General features: G+C 33.3%; 3 protein-coding genes across 4 annotated transcripts in view; 1 reads left to right on the top strand and 2 right to left on the bottom strand.

Annotated features, from left to right (window-relative positions):
• The first annotated feature begins 230 nt into the window (after window positions 1–230).
• Window positions 231–957, top strand: LOC117782584. The gene is made up of 2 exons (XM_034619607.1): window positions 231–307; window positions 369–957. The coding sequence occupies exons 1-2, from the start codon at window positions 269–271 to the stop codon at window positions 882–884; spliced, it is 555 nt and encodes a 184-aa protein (XP_034475498.1). The 5' UTR covers window positions 231–268; the 3' UTR covers window positions 885–957.
• A 1170-nt stretch (window positions 958–2127) lies between these two features.
• On the bottom strand, window positions 2128–3115 carry LOC117782614 (seminal metalloprotease 1-like). The gene is given in 2 exon segments (XM_034619635.1): window positions 2128–2833; window positions 2893–3115. Coding segments are annotated over 2 exon segments (771 nt in total). The 3' UTR covers window positions 2128–2285.
• Window positions 3116–18801: 15686 nt separating this feature from the next.
• The window catches only part of LOC117782692 (acetylcholine receptor subunit alpha-like), a 78879-nt gene continuing 74326 nt past the window's right edge, over window positions 18802–23354 (bottom strand). For both annotated transcript variants that reach the window (XM_034619720.1, XM_034619721.1), the window contains exons 9-11: window positions 19684–19806; window positions 19363–19609; window positions 18802–19292 (exon numbers count right to left, since the gene is read on the bottom strand). In XM_034619720.1, the coding sequence (XP_034475611.1) occupies window positions 19095–19292; window positions 19363–19609; window positions 19684–19806 (568 nt within the window). In that variant the 3' untranslated portion in view covers window positions 18802–19094. The remainder of the gene's footprint in view (window positions 19293–19362; window positions 19610–19683; window positions 19807–23354) is intronic.

Raw genomic sequence — 23354 nt, 5'->3', positions numbered from 1 at the left:
GGTGTCTTATCTGCTAGAAAATCCTAATTTGCTGTTTTGCATTCAACGAACAAATAACAAACAGATTTATTTGATTTTCATAGAACGGAAATTTCGTTGATTCTGGGTTAATAGGGTCAAAAAAACATTTGTTGATAGCCTCAAATTTTGACATTATGTCGAAATTCATATTTATACTATCAGGGTAAATTTGAATAATCTCTTCAAGTCGTATATATAAGCCGGTGAATGGCATTCTGATTTTAGTGTGTTTTTTAAACTAATAAGAATGCGTATTATTCTCGTCACAGTCAGTCTCGCTCTCTTGGTATGTACCCTTAAAAGAACAGGGACAAAGTATGATATTATAATACTTGAAGTGATTGCAGGTCATCGTGAGTGCTGTTCCAGTCAGCAATTTCAAGGATGAGCTAAAGGACGCTGCTGAGCAGACTTTTATGAGGATGGGCCAGGAGGCTGTAAGGCGAACCTTTCCCATGGCCAAAACGATTCTAGACAACAATTTGATTGAACCACCGGATATGGAAAAGATGCAGCATTTTGTCGATCATTGGGAAAACCGAAATGAAAGCTTGGCACAAAATGCCAAGCAAGTTTTTACGTTTGAACGGGATTTTGTCGAAATTTTGTCTAAATATCGAGAAGATAGTCCAGTAGCGAAGGTCTTTATCCCAAAACTGATGGAGGTGAACGAATTTGCTGAAGATCGATTAGCTGAATTTCAGAGTAGGGCTACTGGAATGATACGTGTGGCCAAAGAAGCTGGATACACTGACGATTTCCTCGATGAATTATACGATAAATTTGCTAAGGATAATCATATTAACTCTAAAATTATGCATTTCGTTAGTTTGCTAAATTATCTGAATGTTATCGATCTGTAATTGCTCAAGTAAGAAACATTTAATAAGGAAAAATACAATCAAATAAAATATTAGAATTTCACAGATCTTTAAATCTTAAAGTTCTCAATAAATAGCAAGGGCTTAATAACTGCGAATATGTGCTTAAGGTTGACTTTGTTTCAGATTATCAACTGAAGTGTCTGGATTTCAATGAACTAATGATTAAATGTGTATTATTAATCTTTACATTGATGGCTTTTTGTTGCTGTGAGAGCGAAACAAAAAATCAGCACGTGGGGAAAATGATAACAATGTTGAACTTATCACCTTATGATCACTTGCTTTACTTTAGTCGACCGACAACTGTGCCTGGGACAAATGACAAATGAGATTTATATATATTTTCTTGTGAACAAAAAAGCTTGACATGACGACAAACTGATATTTTGTTTAAACGTTTCATTCAATAAAATAAAAAAAAAAAACAATTTTAATTTATAACTCTGCTATTTGACATAAGTTCACTTCTTAATGGATTTTATTTCCAAGAAATTTATAGAAAAGACTTAATCCAGCTCAGTAAGGATTTAAGATAGCTAGCAGTTATATCCTGCAGTAAAACAGCTGTTGAACTGGCAATGAATTAGTCATAAAGAGATTGTGGCTGCATTTCAAGATGAAGTGATAGGGATAGGGAGAGAAATACACTCGCTGGTTGAATGAAACACTTCCATCCGTTGCATCTGCATCGAAAAAACTTCAAGTCCGGTTGCTAGTTGCCAGTTGCTACAAGTTGATCGTTAACCAGGACGCGACGTTGACTCGGGACTCGAGGCTACTTAACAGCACACCTTGAGCTTCCGGTGCTCCAAAATTCAAAAATTTAGTTATTTTTATAATTTTAATTTATTCAATGCGTGACCTCGGATTTGACCCCCGTGCAATTCAAATTTCGAAAAACGCCGACTTATTGCACGACACAATTCATTTCCTATGTTGTGTGAAAATTTAACTCTCTATGTCTTACGGTTTGGGTTGTGATCAGTAGCCCAGTCAGTCAGTACAAAGAGTTTAACCGAACTTTAACCATGCCAAATATAAAAACTATGAGTTTTTTTGATATACCTCCATAGAGGTAACAGAGCTTTTCACACTAATATTATGTAAATTTCTTGTGTATACTTAAAATAGTGTTTCAAGATTGAAATGAACTAAATAAGAGAGAATTTTTTTTACTAGAAAGTACATCTATCAGTTAAATTTTAATGTACTTCAACTCGTATATTTGGATCGTTTGAAGACTGCAATTAATCCCAAAGCGCACTTAAAGTATTCCAGAAAATTAGCATTTTAAGATTTTCCTTATTGCAAAAATGAGTTAGAAATAAGATATTTGTACTCAGTTTTGGAATTACCGAACTTAGTCAGCTTTTCAGTTACTCAGTTTAAGTATGGAAATCTTGAGTTTTTTTTCTGAGTGTAGATTTTGAGTCCATGGCTCAGTTGCAGTTGTCCCAGACCAAAGATGTAATGGCCGCAAATCCACTTGTTCCCTTGGCCCCCTCCTCGTGTCCTGGCCATTGAGCTATAATGGAGAATGCTGCCGTAGTCGTAGGCCACATCAAAATCACCCACACGATCTTCCTCATACTTTTGGAAATTATTCTCCTTGCCCTCGGTGATGTTTTCTTCGACAATTTGGACAAACTCATCACGATTTGGGGAGCATTGTTGATGATGGAAGCCCTAGGTGTGAAGTAGTTCGTGTTGAATGGTGCCCAATTTAAAGCAACCGCTGTCCAAAGTGCCGGGTGTTAATTTTATTGTCTGTTCACCGCCACGATAACCAACCTTGGAGCCACAGCTCGAGCTGGAGACGATAATATAAACATAGTCCAAAGTCTCCTCAAAGGCAGGAAGAAATCTTATGCAGGAGACGCGCTCAATGAACTTCATGGCTATTTCAATATATGCCACATATGGAGCGCCTAAAATAATCAATTATTGAAATGGAAAATATGAATTTTTTATTTGTCATACAACCCACCAAACTCCTTATCAATTTTGTAGTAGACTGTGGCATTAGGCCAGTGACGAGTTGGAGCTATTTCGCCATTCCGTAGAAAGTCCACGTCCATGTCACCCTGAAAATATCCCGCTGTCAACTCCGGATCAGTTTCCACCCGTGGTATGCTGTGTGGTGCAGAAAAGACACACAGCCACAGACAGCCCAGCAACAGAAAGACGAAACTACTACACGCTCTGCACATTTTCAACTAATCCACTAAAATTTACAATTAGATTAATTGAACCATAATTGCTAAAAAATTTTTGGCATTCTTATCTTGGTCTGATTGAGGTGCTTTAATCAAAAATCTAAGATGTTATTAGTTTCTTATGGCGGTCGAAAACGTTCTCTCGATATCAGGTCAACATTGTTTTCATTTTTCCAGCTGCTGGCTTTTTTGTTTTTATTGCTGGATTAGAATTACAGTCTCTTTAGGGGACTACAAATGCAAAAATAAAAAATAAAAAACCAAAATTCGTTTAACAGAACGACAAATTTTTGCATCATTTTAAAACAGATATGAATCGAAAAAAAACTGAAAAATAAATGTAACTGACATGACAGAATTTAAACAATTGCTAATTTTATATGCTGATTTTGGTAAGTACTATTAACAGTAACCGTAATGAGCCATTTTCGAAAGCTTTAAAATCTTATAGCCTTGTCAAAACTTAACCGATTCACTTTCGGAATGTAAATTTTATATCATAGGATAGGTCGTAAATTAAGCATTAGTAAAGACCGATCGTTCTGTTGTCAGTATCCAGGAACATGCGTACCAAGTTTAAAAAAAGATATACAGGCCTGTTTTAATTTCCGAACGTTTTCAAAAAGTATTCCCAATTCCGACCGAAATGGACTTCTTTTTACTTTTGGAACTCGGTTTCGAAAACGTTTTGATCACTGCGGACGGCAGTTCGCGTTACTGACGAAAACAGCACGAAGGGTGCGAAAGGCGACTAACTATATATACAGCTAAGTTGGAAAATTTGCTACGACTCTCCGATCAGATCTAGTTATATATTGATCGAAAGGTTTAGTCCTAACTTACAAAATGGCATACTAAAACTTTTTCTAATTCACCTGGGTCATGAGATACGGGGGTGTAAGTGGGAGGGGAAAAATTTGTATAATCGCAGCTTGTGGAGCCGTTGGGGCTTTTTGGTAAAATTTTTATTTTTTAAAAATTCTTATCAAAAATACGCGTCGATTGATACCTCGATGACCCAAATCCGTTAGCTGGTTCAAAAGATAAATAAATTTGAAATTTTTAGTGGACTTCTCAAAATGAAATGAAAAGTTAGTTTCTTTGTTTGTCTGTTTGTATCAAAGCGCTAAAAAAGCTAAGATGAAATGATGGGGATTTATTCCTCTTTGAAAATCTAGAAATGTTTGTTTTACGAGTTTTTCAATTTCCCGCCTGCCAGATTGCAGGCTGAGCAAAGTTGTAGTTTGTGGCTACTCTTGACACACGCTACATCGATTGCAAGCGATTACGATTACGACTTGCGATTTACCAATTTATCAATTTCTAATTAGTTTTAAATAAGTTTATTATATTAAAGTTTATTATATTAAACTTATTTAAAATTAATAAGAAATTGATAAATTGGTAAATCGCAAGTCGTAATCGTAATCGAGTGATGTATAGTTCACATTAATAACGTAGTCTGCAGATAAGCACAGTGATTTAAGAAAACCGAAAGTTGTTCATAGTTTCGCGTGTAATTTTTGATTCCTGAGCCCATTGAAAATGGGCAACAATCAACTTTTATAAAAGAAAGTACATGGGCTCAGGGTATCCTACTGTCGAGCGCGCTCGACTGTAGCACCTCACCGCGATCAGGAGCCGGGGGTAGGCGAGCGAGCAGGGGGCGCAGCCCCCTTGTTTTTCATATAAATTATATTTAATAAAATAATGCTTAAAATCACTATTTTTTTGCTAAATGGCAGTAATATGGATCAGTGGCGTTTCCAACAACAAATTATAATAATACTAAAAAAACAATATCAGAATATCTTTCTCAGTTTACAAGTTATTAATTAATTTTATAAAACTGCTCAAATTCCCCATAGTGCTCTGTTAGCGCGCAAGCAGCGCGCGTCGAAAAGTCATACAAAATGAGAATATTCATCTCTCGCCCTCTTTGCACATACTTGTCCCTATGGAGCCAGACAGAGAGAGATGTATTTGGGCGCGCAGGCTTATCTCTATGTACGCGTGCATCTAACAATAAGTGTGTGCATATGTATGGGCTGCTGAGAGAATTGACAACATCGCTTTGTTTATAAGTTGCTTCCCTTTAAAATTTGTATGTAAGCTCTAATACCCTGTACAAATAAATTTTTTAATGAAGAAATTTCAAGCGCAAATAAATATTTAAAATTATAAAAACAACACATCGCATATTTTTTATTATCTAAATTTATAAAATTATAAGATTTACGATGTTTTTCTTTATAAAATATTAAAGACAATTATTTTTTATAGCTATAGGGTATTTCATAGCACGCATGTTTTGTGTTTCGTTTGCTGTGCCAGCAACGAGCTCGGCCAGCCAACTGAATCGAAACACTTTCAGTACCCAGTGTCATGGGCTGAGACAGTTGTATGGGATGACTTCTCTATAGGTTATTTGCTTAGTGCTCTTACGCAACAAATTCGAGCCTGCCAAAGGCTGCTGCAGTGCGCGCGAAATTTGAAATAAAAGACAATGTCTAATTTTATGAGATTCTTAAGGCGGAAAATGCTAAGTTTTTTTTTAAAACGATAATAAGCAGATACTTATTATATATATGTGTAAGGAATCGGAAATATTAATAATTAAAATTATTATTTTGCGGCATTCAGTGCTCGGCAAAGATGCAAAAGTAGTGCTGCAAAATGATCGTTTTTTTTTTTCATGCAATTTCATGCATAGCTATCAGCTTCTGCTGATTTTTGCCATGCAAAAATACATATTTATATATTAACACAATTATATTTTAATTAAATTGTATATTTGTATACATAAATTATACATTAACATCACTGCGGACGGCAGTTCGCGTTAGTGACGAAAGCAGCACGAAGGGTGCGAAAGGCGACTAACTATATATACAGCTAAGTTGGAAAATTTGCTACGACTGTCCGATCAGATCGAGTTATATACCGATCGACAGGTTTAGTTCTAACTTACAAAATGGCGTACTAAAACTTTTTTTAACCAACCTGGGTCATGAGATACGGGGTGTAAGTGGGAGGGAAAATTTTGATAATTGCAGCTTATGGGGCCGTTGGGGCTTTTGGTAAAATTTTTTATTTTTTAAAAATTCTAATTAAAAATACGCGTCGATTGATACCTCAATCACCCAAATCCGATAACTGGTTCAAAAGATAAATAAATTTGAAAATTTTAGTGGACTTCTCAAAATGAAATGAAAAGTCAGTTTGTTTGTCTGTTTGTCTGTTTGCATCAAAGCGCTAAAGAAGCTTAAATGTAATGATGGGGATTGATTCCTTTTCAAAAATCTAGAAATGTTTGTTCTACGACTTTTTCAATTTCCCGCTAGTTTAGCGGGAAAACGCTAAATCCCGCTAAACCTCAACAGTTTCCAAGCCACAGAAGCTACAGATATGTTCTATATATCATTGGAAAGGTGTGTTTGAGGGCTTTTAGGCGTACCTTTAAACTTTTTTCTTAAGTACTCAGATAACATTTTAAAGGTGAAATAAAGTTTTTTAGCTTACATTAAGGCAATTTCTGACAAAACGTCTCTAACGTTAAATTTTAATATGTTGTAATACGTACAATTTCGCGTTTTTTGGTATATGAAACATAAATTTTGGTTGAGAGGTTTGGAAGATATTACCTTTTAAGTGAATAAATACAATTATCTATCGGTCGAAAATCACGTTTTAGCACGAAAAACTTTTTGGTTTTATGAGATATCTCAACCAAAATGATACAATATGCATTTAACTTGGTTTTATATATTCTGACCAAAGTTGGTTCAAATCGGACCACTATATCATATAGCTGTCATATGACCGATCGGGTCAAAATTAGGTTTTAGTATGAAAAACTTTTTTGTTTAATGAGAAATCTTAACCAAACTAATACAATATGCATTTATCTTGGTTTTATATATCCTGGCCAAAGTTGGTTCAAATCGGACCACTATATCATATAGCTGTCATAGGACCGATCGGTCCAATATTAAGTCTTAGTATGAAAAACTTTTTTGTTTTACTAGATATCGTAACCAAACTAATAGAATATGCATTTATTTAAGACTTATATATCCTGAACAAAGTTGGTTCTAATCGGAACCACTATATCATATAGCTGTCATAGGACCGATCGGGTGAAATCCAAGTCTTAGTATGAAAAACTTTTTTTTTTTCATAGTAAATTCGGGGTCTCCGACAGTAGAGTATGCTCGACTGTAACAACGCGAGCAAAGCAAGCAGGGGGCGGAGCCCGCTAGTTTTTCTTTATAATTAAAGAAAAAAAATTTTTTAAATATGAAATACGTTCAACAACTAAATTTTTATATTTTACTATTTGCTTGCATTAATGATAAAGTTACAATGTCAAAAGCAAAAGCAATTGCAAAATTTCTGATATCCACAAAAAAACCTCTAAACGAGGTAAAGTCTAGTGAAAGCAATTTCTAGATCAAAATTTCTGATATCAATTTTGTGACGAACAAAATTCAGTTTAATCTAAAAATTTTAAATAAAAATATAAATTAATATAAAAAAACGAAAATTGGCATTCGGCACTGCGCAAAAAGTTATTTTTATGTACAAAGAAGATCACCCTTTTTACTCACAGTGCACAATGCCAATTTTCGTTTTTTTATATTTATTTATATTTTTATTTAAAATTTTTAGATTAAACTGAATTTTGTTCGTCACAAAATTGGATATCAGAAATTTTGGATCTAGAAATTGCTTTCGTCACTAGACTTTTACCTCGTTTAGAGGTTTTTTTTGTGGGATTTTCATTACATGATATCGATAATATTTTTGCTTATCGCTTAATTCTTTTTGGTAATTCGCTTAATTCTAAATGGGTACTAATTCGAACTGTCTTTGTGCGCGCCTTGCATACAAACGTGAACATGCTGTCTGGCTCTCAGGTTTGATTTGCCATGCAAATGTAATTATTGAATTAAACGTAAATTCCAAAATAACTACTTTATTTATGGGTCAATCGCTTTGAAATTTTTAGGGTCGTTTAATACGCATACTTCTCAACTGATTGTTCAGTAAGGGAGTGCTATGTCAAAAATTGCGCCTGTAATTCGTTTTGTGCAATTTGTGGGCGAAGGGGGCGTTGTACCTAAAATTGGAAACATACTTGACCTGCGTATGGTATTCAGGAACCTTCATGACAAATTTGAAGTCTCTAGCACTTATAGTATCTGAGATCGACGCGTTCAAACAGACGGACAGGGCTAAATCGTCTCGGCTGATCAAGAATATATATACTTTATGGGGTCTGCCACCCCTCCTTCTGCCTGTTACATACATTCTGCCAAACACATTATTCCCTTTTTTGCCCATTTTCAATGGGCTCAGGGTAGCAATTTCTCTGGCAATTTTTACAACATTTTTATCAATTTTAAGCACCTTTTTATTAAAATCTAGCTATTTTTGTTTTAGAGATTCTAGCAGCACTGAAATTAATGCTATAAAGCAGACGAAGAATTTAGGGCCGAAAAACAAATTTATAACACGCAGCGGCGCTCTTCAGGCGACGGTACAATACCAGACTTAGGGCAAAAGTGCAAGCAGTTAATACTCAAGGTAGATCTGATGCTCGACAGGATCGAATTGTAAGGCAGGAAGAACAGGGAAACAATACACAGCGTGGTCGGTCTAGAAGTCTTAACCCTGATATTAGAGTAGCAGAGGTCCATAGAAATAAAAGATCCAATGCAGAAGTTAGGGCCATGGATAACACTAGGCAACAAATTTGAACTTTTTGGCTTTTACAAGAGCTAAACCTACTTTTTTATAGATATGGGGCCCCAAACGACGAAAAACATTTTTTTTTCTATGGTGAAAAAAATTTAAAATTTTTTAAAAATTGGCTCATTTTTTTAATACTTTTTTCAGAGGTGCGCCCACATTTGTCATCATTACTCGAGAATGCCAAAAACGATTTTCGAGAGATTTATTTTTTTAAAAGTTAATGAATATATCTATATTTCATTTATAAGATATAAGAAAATGGTGAATGTTTGCTTAGTTATTTTTCAGCTTTTTTACTTTAAAATTCGAGGAAAAGTCGAACTATTTGGAAAACACGAAAACTGTTGTTTATCGTTAAGTATCAGTAATCAGTATCAATTATCACATTATATGTACGATACATTTTTTTTTTTGATACCGATTCCAAAATTCGGTCGGAATATTCTGCTGAATGCAAAAAGTAGTAACCAGGATTTACCTGCTCATTGCCCCCAATCTTTTGTCTAGTTATCTTAAATTTTTCAAAAGCCACCTTTTTTTAAATGTGGGGACGCGAATGAGTACAAAATATGTATGTGGAAATCTTAAAAGGAGAGATAATTTCTGATCGTTCTCTGACATCTCATTTGTAGCTTTGCAGCCTTGCGTCAGTTTGTCAGCTATGCAACACTTTATGAAAAGGATTTGACTTTCAGAGTAGGAATAGGAATAGGAATTTCAGACCTTGAATTGAAACTTTTCTGTTAGTTTTCTCTACAATTTTATTTGTGTTTATTTTAATTTAAATAATAGACTGCAAAGAAGTGAAGTGCAAGACATATAAAAGTCTTAAAAAATTTGTTTTACTTTAATTGTTAATCTTTGCTATCGACAGCGCTTAGTTGACGTTAAATAAATAAACATTCAATGTATCTATTGTACTTACCAATTTGTTTTCTCCCTTTAATTTAGATAAGTGAATATAATAGATCCATTGTTTTTTATGTCCAACTTTATTAAGTAACAAATCCATATGAACTTTAAACTAACATTTTGACTTATTAATTATAATGTTAACTTTCTATTTCACATTTTGTATGATAATTTCAAGTATACGACACACATAAGCACATATGTATGCATTTGGAGGTATATGTGTATACAAGACTATTCAGATTAATTTTTGCATAATTTACGGCTTAAGTTTCCTAGATTTATTATCAATGTAAATTAAAATCAAACTGTTATTGGAAACCTCCAGGGTTGCTCAACAAAATAATGTCTCCAGTTCAGTGCTCGACTAAGCGATTTTCAAACACAATTATTTCCTCCTCTACAATGCACTACATCTAATAGTTTATTTAACAACATATCCAATATTAATATTATTTTCTGGTTAAATAGCTTTGGAAACATAAAAGGGAGACAAAATTAAAGGCTAGTACAGGGGTACGCATCCAAACTTGATCCTAGCATGGTAAACAAGAACCTTTATAGCGAATTTGGCCTCCCTAGCTGTTATGCTCAATTATATTGACTTATTTATAGGTACAGACAGGCAGACGGTCAGACAGAAAATTTACTTGTATTTTTAAACTTTCTCGGGCCGATATGTCCTCCCTGTTACACATAATTGCTGAACGGTTTTTTTTACTTCGGTTTATTGTAAACTCTAAGCATGTATGTATTAATTAACTCTATGTGTGAATATATAATTTTCATTAAAAATATTTTAGCTAATGTGTGTATATACATGTATTTAAATTTAATACAAAATATTTTAAAAATAAAAAAGAAAAGAATGCCTTCCCACAAAAATTTTATTTTTTGTGATTTATCCTGTTCCTTTTGTATTCTTATTAGCCAAGAGTATTTGAATACTTACATACTTAGATTTTAAATTTAATTTTGCTTACATTTTTTGTATGAGTATAAATATAGTAATCAAAATAAATTTTTATCCACCTATATATTGCTCTTGTATATTTTTTATTCTTGAATAACTTTAAAAATTTAACAAACTCCCTTGTCTATCTCTTGGTAAAAAGCCTTAAAATTAAAGCAAGAGAGCAACAAATACAACACAAGTTGATCAATTATTTTTTTTGTCTAAAGTTAGTGAATATTCAATTATATTTTTTCCTACATTTTAACTGTTCTAAACTTGCATTTACTTGTATTTCTTGTGATGTGTATGTATAATAATTTTGTTATAAGCTAAGGCGAAGAAGCCATGTTTGTCTGGCTGGCTATATTTTCTATGCCATCTATGTAGTGTGGAAGTTACTAATTTTTATGCTAATAAATCTTCGTACATAGATTTGTCACATCCGGCCGGAAAATTTTACTTATTATGTCTAGAACGTTCGCTTAATAATTTGTTTTATTAAGAAATGCGATGTTATTACTGATACCTTGGTCAATCAAATTCAGACTACTACTTATGTATTTCTTATATTTCTCTTTACAATGTTCAGTTGAAATCGGATTATTTTATTTGCAGCCAACACTTAACAATTTATTTCTACTTTTATATCTACCATCCATTAAAACTGGCATTTAAAATTGGATGTGAAAGAGTGCAAATGTATGCAACAGGCAAATTAATACATTTCCCGGCAAATTACACAAGGCAACGAATTTGAAATTTTTTGCTATTACAAGAACCAAACCCACTTTTTTGGAAAGATTTCTAGCCCCATATGTCGAAAAACATTTGTTTTTTAGGGTGAGATTTTTTTTTAGAATTTTAAAATTTGTCTTTTTTTTATTACTTTTTTCAGAGGTTCGTCCACATTTGTCATCAATAATGCCAAACCCGATTTTTAAAAGCTTTACTTTTTCTGAAAGCAAATAAATATTTCATTTATACTCAGTCTAAGATTTAAACCAGTAGCTTTAGAGCAATCAATTTTTGAATTAAGAAAAGTATGATTTTTTGAATTTGGTTAAATCGGTTGACTTTTCAATAAGATCGATCGGTCAAAAATACACCTTTAGTATGAAAAACTCTTTTATTTTCTAAGATATTTTAACCTTACTCACAAATTGTGTATTCTATATTGTCCTTGACATCTTCACCAATTTTGGTTCGAGTCTGTTCACTATCATATAGCTGCCATAGGACCGATCGGTCTAAAATCAAGCTTTATTAAGAAAAACATTTTTGTTTTTTAAGATATCTTAACTAAACTCATAGAGTATGCATAAGAGTGGGTCAATTTGTATGGATTTAAAAAAAAATGCACAAAGCGGTAATGAAATTCGTAATCTGCGATGAATTCTAAGAAGAATTGCAAAAGAAACCATGGGTCTAAAATTAATATCGAGCTTCCACTTTTTACAGAAAAGTTATAACTATTTCATATATTGGTAATTGTCCGTTAGGTATAACTTTCCTCTAAAACGAAAAAAAAAAATTAAAAACCCAAATAGAGGGCGATTTATGATGAATTAAAAGATAAGAATAACTTGGCGTTCTCTTTTTAATTGAATTTTAAAATTAATGCAAAGTTTACTTTTTTATTGAAACTTGACAAAAGTGCTTATGTTTAAAATTCAATTTAAAAAAAACTAGTTAAGATCGCCAACTAATTCTTATCTCTAAATTCATTATAATTCGGCCTCTATCTGTGGTTTCTTACTTTTTTTTTTTTGAGCTAAGTTTTACCTAACAGACAGTTTCGCCATACAAAACACACGACAACTTCCTCGAAAAAAGTGGAAGCTCGATATTTATTTTAAGCATATGGTTTCTTGGGCAATTCATCTTAGAATTCATCGCAGATTACGAATTTCATAACCGCTTTGTCACGAAAAAAAAATGACCCACTCTAATATTCATAACTTACCGAAGTTGGTTTAAATCGGTCAACTATATCATATAGCTGCCATAGGGCCAAACGGTAGAAAATCAAGATTTAGTATAAAAACTTTTTTGTTTTTGGAGATATCTCAATCAAACTCATAAATTGGGTATCTTTAATTGCCCATTACATCCTACTAAAATTTGGTAGAAATCGGACCACTATATCATATAGCTGCCATAGGAACGATCGATACGAACGGTCGATAAGCAACCTTTAGTATAAAAAACTTTATTATTTTTAAAGTTATCTGTACCAAACTTACAAATTATAAACCTCGTATTTCCTTTTAATACCTGTCCAAATTTGGTTGGAATCAGACCACTATAACATGTAGCTTCCACGGGACCGAACAGTCGAAAATCAACCTTTGCGTAAAACTTTTCTCATTGTTTATATGCTAATTACTTAGCCGCCTCTCCATGGATTTGAATGAATCATATCTTAAACGACGCGTTATTAATGCAGCTTTGTAAATAACAATAAATGTAATTAATTTTTTCGACTTTTCCTTGAATTGTAAACAAAAAAAATTAAAATAAGCTAAACAAAATATCATAATTTTCTTAATTCGAAAATTTTTTATTGAATTATATATATTTATTAGTTTTCAGAAAAAGTAAAGCTTTTGAAAATCGGTTTTGTCATTCTCGAGTAATGATGACAAATGTGGTTGCACCTCTAAGGTACGAAAAAAAGATAGATTTAAAAAAAAATTTAAAAAAAATAAAATCTTACCTTAAAAAAAAATGTTTTTTGTCATATGGGGCCCCAAATCCATCCAAAAATGTTGGTTTGGTTCTTGTAATTTTATGGCTGTTGCCTAGTGTTATCGATCAGAATAATCATCCATTTCCGTGTGTCCAGCTATATGAATAAGCTTAGTATATTCATACATACATTTATAAGATAGTGAACTAGCTATAATATTCAGGTTCTCGTATACCACATTCGAATCAAGGTAATTACTGCTGTAGTCGAGCATTACAATTTTTAATTAATAATAAAAATAAAAGTTTTATAGATTGTATTGTTTTGCGTTAATATAGATTGCAGATGAAATTTTTAATAAGCCTTGACAATGGCTTGTACTTGATTTTTAAATGTATATAGAAATTTCTTTGCTTAGATTTTCTTGATTAAAAAAAAAAAACATTCAAGTTATGAAAAAAATAATATAAAGTCTTTACGGTTAATTGACAATTTTTAATAGCAAAATAATTATTCTTAAAATAAAAATATATCTAACTAAATAAGTATCCTATTTGATTTCGTTGTGTTAACTGGTTTATCAAGATCATTGTGTTTGATCTCAGTTCCTACTCTCTAAATTTGTGAGATTCTACATCGATGATCTATGAAAAATTTAATTAAAAATTAACTAATTGCATGTATCAATCAATATCTTTAAGAATAATGTACATTTGGTGACCTGTGATTAATGTACTGAGAAGATTCGGTAAAACAATTTTATATAAAAATTTGGGTTCACTAACATATGAATGACCACATTTAAATACAGGCAGTATGCTTAAGGCAGTGGCTGATAGTAAATTATTCGCCTGCTTGCAATATTTTTCCAAAGTAGCTAAAGGTGTTGTCTTGTTAAAAATAAAGTTGCTTTGCAATCATCGTTGGCTTATAAATATTTATGTACTTAATAGAACAATATTGCAATGATTTTAAGTAGCGCCAGTGTGTAAATGATCACACAGCTATGAATACAAAGTAGGGTTTTCATTTTATTTTGACCAACAGACATAATCGACTATGCTACTGTTATGGATCAAAAATTTTTATACTTTATAAAAATGAAAAGGCTTTCTTAATCCTGTTGCATACATTACATAAAACCATTTTATTTAATTTTTGTACATATTCAATGGGCAGGAGCTATAAAATCAAACGACTGATTCGAAAATGTTTCATTCATTGGTATCAACTGATGACAATATATTATATAAGCATGGTCAATAAGCACTTCAACCTTGCTTGTTAGAAAATATTTTTAATTTGTATTGCGTTTGATCTTATCAGTTTAAGAAACTTTAACTTCTGCTTAAGCATCTGAAAATAACGAAAAAACATGTTCAATAAACACAACACAACAGCTCGAGTATATGTTACTTTGTTCTTGAAAACGAATTTATTATTATTACAATGTTTTTTCAATTAATCATGAACTGAATAATACTCATTCACTTCTTAAGGATGTACATTTAATAAAAAAAAAATCGGGGCTATCGATAAGTAAGTGACTTTATAGTTAGCATTTAGCATTTACAGAGCAGTTTTACTCTGCTTACAAATTGTTTGTCAATCATAATTAGATTTTGATCTAATTTTGTTGCTAAAAGCAGAATCTTTGATGTTCAAAAGATTATCAACTTTTGTCGGATTGGAAACGATCTAGAAAAATCATTGCGAAGTGCCTGACCATACGTATGTCTTTATTTATGTATGTCTCTTGCTTTAAAATAAATAAACAAACAAAATGTGTTTTAAAAACGTACGGGATCTATTTAGAGGCAGGTTGTGGCCTAAAGTCTTCCTTGGCGGAAAAGGGCACACCAATTCGAATTGATATCATTGAACAAAGGGAACTGCCATAGCTATATTTGCAGTAGGATCCTCTAAAGAAAAAAGAATAATTTAATGCAATATACTTTAAATATGATGCAAGTGCATCAAGGGCAACAGTCAGGTATTCTGAATATCTGATAATTTTAATAATGTTGCTACAAAATGCTTATTAGTTTTCGAAAATAATTTCAATTTGTTTGTGTTGTATGTCTACCCTACGCCCATTGATATATTGTCATATGTAAATAATGAAGAAATTCAATCCCATTGTAGAACATTTAAAAAAAAAACTATTTAGGGTGTTCACTTCACATTGGCAGCATGACAGCGGGCACATGTGCTTTACTGAAATCGTGAGCATCCCTTTACATTTCAGTCCTGCCCAAGAATTTGTATTTCAGTTTTATAATTTTTTTTGAAAATGTTTGAGCTTTCTGTAACATACGATCTACGTACAAAAGTTGCCGGTTCAAATCTGGAATCAATTTCAATGTTTTTTTATTTATTTTAAGTCGATGCGCACATTATTAACAATTTATATATTTATAAAATATGAAAATACCGTTAATTTTTTGTTTTTTCGACCTGCAACATAATTTGTGGGTTGCATTGTAAAATTTTCACACAAGCAAACAAATATGCCAAAAATACTTACATTCGATTGAAATTGCCGACTTTTAATCGTGTTTTTTATCAAAAGGTTAAAAAATATATGAAAAAAAAATATTTAAACCAGCGGTGGGCAAGCCATTGCTCGAGCTACGGACAAAACTCAAACCGGTAAATTGGCTTGCTCGCGATTTTCGACAATACAACAATACAATAGATGTTGTTGTAGTGCTCACGATTGCAAATTCTTTGCCCACCGCTGATTTAAACTGACCAACCGCAGAGTGACCGACATACAAGTTAACTACGAGCTTCCCGCTAACCGAAGTAGAGAAGAGAATTTGCCACACGCGCTCCCCAGACTTGCTGACTCAACGTTATCAGTGGTCAGCGAGTTAGCGTAAACAAAAGCGTCAAATTCGGCAAACTCCATCGGTCAACAACTTGCAATTATGTTGCCCAACATCCGCTGGGTAACGCGACACTATGCACGAGGCGCTTACGCTGCATTACCGTGGGACAGCAATGTGAGGCTGACGGCTTCAGCGGCAGCGCTGCCGGCGAGCTTAGGTTAGACGTTAAGCTTTTATGTTCTTTAGATTTAGATCTTATTTTGTATCACCAGGAAGCGTATCGCTCGAATAAATGTTAACAAAAGTATCTCGCTTAGTGTTTCCACTATTCTAACTTATCAAAACTTACTTACATAGTTGATAGTAGAGAGCTTCATTAAATCATTCAATGCATAAGTTCTATTGAGTTCAATTGAATGCTCTATATTATAGAGTCTATAATGATTGAATGCGTTAGAGAGAACGAATTGAGATTATATGAATTTGAGCTAAGTTGTGCTGCTAGTCAACTTGGTTTTTTTAAACTGAATTTAAATGAAAAAGTATTTTTGATAAACTCGAAGGTTCTTAAGACAACTGTTTCCTATTTTTTTTGACAAGTAAAGAACGTAGAAATCAAGATAACGAGATGACTTGAATCTGTTTTTGTACTTCGTAGCTAGGTGGTTAGAGGCGCATGCGAATCCGTCGGCGAGGGTTCGAACCTCAAAATTATATTTTACTTTTCTTTATATTATTATTATATAAGTTGATTTTAATGTTATTATTAATTTTTAATTTATATACAATTTATACTAGTAATGTAAATCCAAACTTAAGATCGAGTTTTATATCGAAATAGAAAATCGCCAAATATAAGTATCGAGCTTTCGATATATCGGAAAATAGTAGATTGAGATGCAAATATCGAGTTTTCTAAAAAAAAAATTTTTTTATTTGAAAACGCAATTGTAATTATAAAATACACGCGAGCTTTTAGTATAAATCTTATTTTTCTTGCATCGTTTCATGCCTAATTCAAGCTTTGACAATTTTGTAGATTATTTGCTACGTACGTTCATCAAAAATTGAACGACTAAACTTAATTTTGCAAATTAACTACGATGAACAAGCCCCAGTGAGTTATCGATTATCCTGTAAATCGATTAAATCAACTCGATAGATCGTCAAAAAAATCATCGAGTTAAAGTACTCGATAATTGTTTGCGCGAAAATCGAGTTGTCGATATTTCGATATATTTTTACCAAAACTACAATACACAGCATAAAACGAGTAGGACAAATTTAATTTACAGTTTTTATTTTAATACACTTGTGTGTACTTCATGCATATTTTTGCTTTGGAGCGAAATGACGTAGCAAGCTGATTTTTGTTTGTCGAGTAGTTTATTCTGGTTAATTCAAATGGGCTCGAATTTTCACTCATTCAAAATCATGTATCGTCAAGTGAATGTTGTCAATGTGAACTTTATACGAGAACTCAAATTCATTATAATACAGTCGATTTTGAGCTCAATTTCATTCATTCATTTGGAGCTCCTTGGCTTCATATGTATGCCATTTTGAGTGCATTCATTCAACTTTCTATATTCTACATTCTATAATTATAAGATTTTAAGGTACAGGAAACTTTCAAAATTTGCCATATTAAAATCACAACAAAATTAGGGTTTTCACTTGACAGTGACAGCATGGCAGTGGGCACATGTGCCAGACGTCCCAGCAACTACTTGTACTGAAAAATTTCCTGCCACGGTGCTAGACTCAGACGCTTGACTACGAAAGGTCAGGCACATATGCTCATGTAAAGATGATAAAAAAACGATTAAAAGTCGATTATTTCAATCGAAGTTAGTATTTTTGGATTATTTTAGTGTGAAAATTTTGACAACACTTGTGACGTCGCGACACAAAAGCATTGTTTGATTGTAAAAAAATTTAACAATTCAACCCCCAAATTAATTTGCAAGTCGGCACAACAAAAAATTAACGTAATGTTCATATTTTAAAAAAATACAAATCATAAAAAATGGGCTCATGGTCAGGGTTTGGTAATGCTATGCTACTCCGTAGTTTTGTAGTTTTTCTTTTGCTACTTCTCCGACTTTCTATGGAGCAGTAGCAGAGCACATAGCATAATATTCGAATAGCATATGCTATGTTATGCTCTCTGCTATGTTTCGTATTGGAGCAGAGCAATAGCAATAGCAAAAAAAACATGATATGCTATTTGTAGTTATAGCAATAGCAAAAATTTAGAGCACAAAAAGTAGCAGAGCTAACAAAATTTTCGACTACTGCTACTGCTATAGTCGTAGCTTTACTCGAACATTTTAGTTAATACTATTCGAGTATGCAATCAACCCGATTCGAAATATCAATGCACTATCCAATCAAGTATTTTACAATTGAACTAAAATTTTGATTAAAAAAATTGTGTAACTTATAAGAACAGAAAATTAAGTCCACTTGAATAACCTAGAGCAGCAGTCATCTCCGATCTCATTATATTGCAACGGAATATTTTTAAGGATTTCTGTAGCTTCAATAAACTCTATGTATATATTTATTCCATAAACTTCATGCTTTGCTTATCAAATATAAATAAAATAATTTTTTAAATTACTGTAACTGAAGTGCTTATTAAATAATGTAGGTTCTATTATAATTTTATGAGATTGTAGAGTAACACACCTTGTAACTTATCTGTTTTTAAAACCAACAAAATATTTGAAACAACTGAATTAATGATGTACCTTTCAGGTTTAAAAGGTTACTCAAAAGTGGTCAATTTAAAATTAAGTGGGCGTTATTGGAATAAAAACGCTATTGGGGAGGTCTACAGCGTCCAGCTGAAGTTCCTGAAAACTCTAGGTCTTTTTGCTCAATAATAGGAATCCGATCGTCGTACAGAGTTGGGGCTTGTAAAATGATTCCAGCTGTACCAGCTAAAACAGCTAACGTAAATATCCATAGAAAGAGTCTATCCAATACCATCGCTACATACTTCCAATCTTCTTTTACCTTTTATAAAGAAAAAATACTTTGCTGTGCAATTTAATTGATTTTTTTTTGCGTTACTCAAACAACTTACTTTCGTAGAATCCTCTTGCATTTTAGTATGCTCTGCTATAAATCTTACACAAAAACAGCTACGATGAACTCTGGGTGGGCACTTGGAATGAGAAAACGCCGGATTATTTAATATGGGGCTCTTTATTCCAGAATTTCCAATGTCTAAATCGGGGACAGCTGTCAAATCTTCAGAGCTGGAATGCGTAAGTTGTGGGAGTGGACCATGAACTTGACAGCTTCCTCCAAATGGTCCGGTGCTTGTTAAGCTATAGTTTAAAATTAATATATTTTTTTAATACTCTAAGCATGTCAAAAAGTAAACAAAATAATAAAAATTTACCTTTGAGTGGTCAACTCTTCTTTCGAGGGTGTGTGACTATAACCTGATGTCACGAGGCGATCAATATTGGTTGAAGAGTAATAAGGGTAGAAACATGCATGGGCGTCCTTCAAAAGTAATTTGCTGAAAATGAATAACCATATCATGTAGATGAAATGTGCAAGCGTGCGCCGTATATCGCAAACCTTAAAGATTTTCGATTTTTATACAATGAGCCATTGAAAATGGGCAAAAAAGGGTATAATGCGTTTGGCAGAATGTATGTAACAGGCATAAGTGGGCGTGGCAGACCCCCAAAGTATATATATTCTTGATCAGAATCAACAGACAAGACAATTGAGCCATGTCCTTCTGTCTGTCCGTCCGTCTGCTTGAACGCGTCGACCTCAGAGACTATAAGAGCTAGAGACTTCAAACTTGGTAAGTAGGTTCCTGGATACCGTAGGGAGAGAGAGCTCTTTGTTTGAGCGATTCTGACGTGTTTTATTTGGCTCTTAAATTTTCATCCGTTTCTGTAAATTTTAACTCACCGATATTATATTTTTTGATATAAAATTGTGCATATGTGAACAAGCTATCGACTTGCTGTGTAAGTTGTAATCATTTGTGCATTGTGGTCCAAATATATAGCATTTTATTTTTGCTAAACTTAGTTTTGCCGTTTCCCTTAAACAAAAAAACCTCTACACGAGGTAAAAGTCTAGTCACAAAAGCAATTTTTAGCCCCAAAATTTCTGATATCCAATCTTGGGACAAACAAAATTCAGTATAATCTAAAAATTTTAAATAAAAATATAAATTAATAAAAAAAAAACGAAAATTGTATTGTGCACTGTGAGCAAAAAGGGTGAGCTTCTTTGTAAATAAAAGTTACTTTTTGCGCAGTGCCGAATGCCAATTTTCGTTTTTTTTTTGCATTTCGTTTTTGTTTAGTAGCGCGCTCTCACAATCAAATTGTTTTTGTGTTTTGCTCTGTTGTTTAGAGCTTCATTTGAGTGCCTCCCGCTCTATTTACGCTCGCAATTCCGCCTATTTATTTATCTGTTTAACCCCTATTGGAAATATGGCGTGCTTCAAGAAAGCTGCTTTATCAAGTGTGCTGAAAATTTTGAGCAACCGAGACTTTTTTATTGTTGATTGTGTGAGTGTGCTGGTCTTACAGGTCGAGATAAGATAAGATAAGATCATTGCCATTTCTAAAAAGGAATGTGGTGCAGTGAAATGATCTTGTCCAGTATGCATCGAATACAAATGGATTTCTCAAGAATGTATAGTTCTGTGAGAAACCAATTCTTAAAACTTAATAAAATGGCTAAGCTTCTTTGCTTTTGACTCTAGTCTCGAGTTGCTTAACCAATATAAATTTAACTCAAAGCCTGTTCTTAATTTTGAGCTGTTCCCCCTAATATACAAGTTACTCAGCCTCCCGTGACTCCATTGGCATCTCGTCCCTATCAAGACGCTTTGTCAATGTTATCTTCATCGGCCTCTCCGGGTATTGTTAACCTATTCAATTCTCCTAAGCCTTCTGCAGGTGATTCTATCACTCAGACAACTGAATCAGCCCAACTCATCGTGTCTTCGGTGCGCGCTGAATCTGGTCGGAAGCGTAGACCTCCTCGCCCTGCAACGTCTTACAATAGGACTAACGTAGCTGCCCCTACATCTGAGATCCTTATTTTAAATGTTGCTCCTCGTAAGCAAGTATTTATAGCCACTAAATCGGCACTTCAGTCAGAACGCATTACTTTTAATGTGACTACCGCTATTGAAATTGTTGCTGTCAAAGTAACTTTTTCAACTCAATCACTTGCTCTTATATCCTTCCAAAAGCTTCTCCGGAAGTTTACTTGCAGCATTTTGCCTGTATTGAAGAAATAAATCTTCAAGTCAAAGATAACGACTTATTTATTGTGCTAAGTGATATTAATTTGGCTAACATTTCTTGGTCATTTTTCAGTAACACTAATAACCTTGTTCCCTTAAACCAAGATAATTTTTAGATAACTTGCTTGATCTCTCATTGTTTGAAATGAATTCAATAAGAAATCATAATGACCGAATTCTTGATCTGGTTTTAATAAATAATTTCGCAAATACTGCCGTCTCTAGGGCATCCCTATTAAGCACTCCTGAAGATTTACATCATCCTACTATAGAAATTTCTATCTCAATCTCAAAACCTTTTAGTCCACCTCTATTATGTTAGCAATCACCTCGTATGTTTTCGCAAGGGAAATTATGCATTGCTTAATTAACTTATCCTTGCTACCGACTGGTGCTTTTAGAAAAAGCGACTGACATCGATATTGCCCTTAGTTCTTTTTATGAGACCCTAAATGCACTCTTAGATTATGTTCCACCGTCTGGTTCTATAAAGCCTCCTTGGTTTACACCTAGACTTTCTTATTTAATGAATATTAAATCTAAATATTTAAAAAAAAAAAAGCTGTCTGGTTCAAGTCTTGACTGGTCTAAGTACACAGTAGGCAAGTCGGACTTCGCCAATTTAAACTCTCTATGCTACGAGAACTATATAACTCGATGTAAAAGACAGTTTTCCCGTGACCCTAAATAATTTTACAAATTTGTTGACTTGAAGCGTAAATCCCCCAGTTTACCTTCCTCTTTATTTTATGGGATAGATAATTTTAGCAACGACCCTGCAGATGCTGAACTATTTGCTAACTTTTTTCAACCCACCTACTCTCCAATCTCCACTTCCAACTCATTCTCATACAACTCATACAACACACTATACTCTCTTCTATTAGCTCTTTAAAATCTTCTTGCATTCCTGGGCCAGGCAACATCCCTAGTTGTCTCCTTAAGGAATTCTCTCCTTTTTAGCTGCTCCGTTGCATAAGCTTTTTAATCTTTCCCTTGAATCTTCAATCTTTCCATATCATATCATATTGGATAGAATCTTATATCATTCCCCTCCACAAAAAAGGTGGTAAGTCTGATATTTCGAGCTACAGAGGTATTGCAAAGCTATCAGCCATTCCTAAATTATTTGAAAAAATCCTTGTTTCTGTAAATCGATCTTTTCCCCTGATCATTTCACGGCTTTATTAAGGGTCGTTCCACTACGACCAACTTGTTTGAATTGACCTTCCTGGTAAATGATGCATTTTCAGAGAAAAAGCAAACTGATGTCATATACACTGACTTCAGTAAAGTCTTTGACTCTGTGAGCCATGACCTCTTACTTTACAAACATAATTGCATAGATTTCCCTCCCGCCTTTGTACGTTGGGTTTCCACCTACTTAAAAGGTAGGACCCAAAAAGTGCTTAGTAGGTCAACCATTTCGAGTTCGGTTCACGTTACTTCTGGTGTACCTCAAGGTAGTTACTTGGGGCCTTTATTTTTTACTTTGTTCATTAACGATCTACCTACTTTTCTGTCCCATTCATATATTTTAATGTATGCCCCCATTCTATGCATATGTGGTGCTCGGCCAATAAGTTGTATCTCAATTGTTCAAAGTGTATGTTCATGACATTTAGTCGTACTAGGCCCAATTTAAGTTCTTATACGATTGACAATACCCTTTGCAACGTATAAAATCTGTAAGGGATCTTGGAGTTTTATTTGATTGCAAATTATGCTTCAATTTGCACATCTCCACTATAGTTAATGACGCCAAAGGAGTACTTAGTTTGATT

Source organism: Drosophila innubila (genome assembly GCF_004354385.1).
Source record: "Drosophila innubila isolate TH190305 chromosome 2L unlocalized genomic scaffold, UK_Dinn_1.0 5_B_2L, whole genome shotgun sequence".
Classification (NCBI taxonomy): Eukaryota; Metazoa; Arthropoda; class Insecta; order Diptera; family Drosophilidae; genus Drosophila; species Drosophila innubila.
Note: the sequence above shows the minus strand (reverse complement) of the source record. Positions and strands in the feature narration are given on the sequence as shown.

Excerpts from the sequence above, each read along its gene's own strand:
- LOC117782584 (XM_034619607.1), top strand. The coding sequence starts at position 269 with ATGCGTATTATTCTCGTCACAGTCAGTCTCGCTCTCTTG. Across the intron at positions 308-368 it reads CAGTCAGTCTCGCTCTCTTG|GTCATCGTGAGTGCTGTTCC; the intron begins GTATGTACCCTT and ends AAGTGATTGCAG.